General features: G+C 44.6%; 1 protein-coding gene across 1 annotated transcript; it reads right to left on the reverse strand.

Annotated features, from left to right (window-relative positions):
* Positions 1-1,231: 1,231 nt before the first annotated feature.
* On the reverse strand, positions 1,232-1,462 carry PPTG_23672 (hypothetical protein; the record flags this gene model as incomplete). Its single annotated transcript, XM_008912364.1, has 1 exon — positions 1,232-1,462. One exon carries the CDS (start codon positions 1,460-1,462, stop codon positions 1,232-1,234), a length of 231 nt encoding a protein of 76 aa, XP_008910612.1.
* Between the last annotated feature and the right edge of the window lie 115 nt (positions 1,463-1,577).

Raw genomic sequence — 1,577 nt, forward strand, 5'->3', positions numbered from 1 at the left:
ACCCTAGACTCGACATGACTGTCTTAGACTAAACCGCTCTGCCAGTAGATGTCGAACACGGTATTAGCGTCTTTGACTGATCTATCTCCCTCTCTCTGACTGAGGTGTACAACAAAGAATTGATACACTTCTGTAGTTAGTATAAACGATTTTTTCCAATTAATTACTTAAATAATCTATGTAACCTTCGGGTTGCCTCACAATATGCACGTACAAGTATGGGTAGTACTAGTAGCTAAGGTTTACTGAATCGAATGACCATGAAATTCAGTAAATGGCTGCGCTGGAAACCACGCCGAGGGCAAAACAAAACCTCTTCCACCACATTTTCCGGACAAAGCATCTGTACACAGAAGAAACGGACATGCCACCAACAAACACATCGCATTTTCCGCGGGGATGGTTCAGATCTAAAAAAAGATAATACCAAACTGCAGTAGTGAACCACTTCTACTTAGCTAAGCTCTTAATTTAAGCACGCTCCAGTGCAATACACCAAAGTGCGGGTGGGAGTGGGCGTAGCAACGCCACGGCTACATCACAACCTACACATTATTAATCTACTACAAAGGGAATGGTTTCAGAAGAAAAAGATACAATTTCGATCAACCAAATGTACTGCTCGATCTTAGCTGAAAACTGTAAAATGTGGCGTAATCGTGGTAGTTCGTAGCTCCACGACAAGAAGCACAAGTCTACCAGCTTAGTTTCTCAGTTTTGTTTAGGGAAAGTGAGGGGGATGTCGCGGTGTGGCTTGTGCCACTTCAAGTATAACTGGCAACCTTTGTCGTACTTCGTGTAGACCCTCTGTCCATTCACCACTTTGTAAGGAACACCCATCTTATCGAGAATATGGATCATCGATCTGCCTTTTTTCTATCTGGCGCACAATTTTGGCATTCGGTAGAGCATGTAACCTCAGCCTTGCCAAGATAGCTGTAGCGACGATAACTGGCCGGTCTTGTGTATACAAACTATCCAGAGCCCGGCTTCACTGTCCTAACGCAGCAGGTGAACACTCAGGTGATTATAACGGCAACAGTGATGACATGTATCGACAAATTAGTTGACACCAACAGCAGCCAACCAAGTACAGCTTGGGCCAAGCACATGACGCCCCAGCTACGAGTAGAATAGAACTACTCACTTGTCTTTTTACCAAGTAATAGACTACGGCTATATTTCCAGGGAGTCTGCCGACTCCCCTCGCGTGTATTTCTACCAGTAGAGACTACATATTCTCACGATCGAAGTTATGAGCCCACATGGCGATAGTAGTCCCACCCACTCTGTCCTCTCCATTATCTTGTTCTTTGTTAGTCGTATCACCGGCTCGCAAAGCCAGTGAGGAAGCGTCAGAATCTTTGCTCTTGATGTGGCGTACGCTCGCAGTTGCATTGACGACGGGGTTGTAGCTAGCATATAGTATAGCTGCAATAGATACCAGGATACACGTGCGCATGATTGATTTGTATTATTAGAGCTTAAGAGTAATGAATTTATCGCTTTTGAGAGCCGCAGAAGACGTTGTGAAATGAACTATGAGGGAGTTAGGCTCCGAAGGAGACAAATACTCA

This window comes from Phytophthora parasitica (assembly GCF_000247585.1).
Source record: "Phytophthora parasitica INRA-310 unplaced genomic scaffold supercont2.46, whole genome shotgun sequence".
Lineage (NCBI taxonomy): Eukaryota > Oomycota > Peronosporomycetes > Peronosporales > Peronosporaceae > Phytophthora > Phytophthora nicotianae.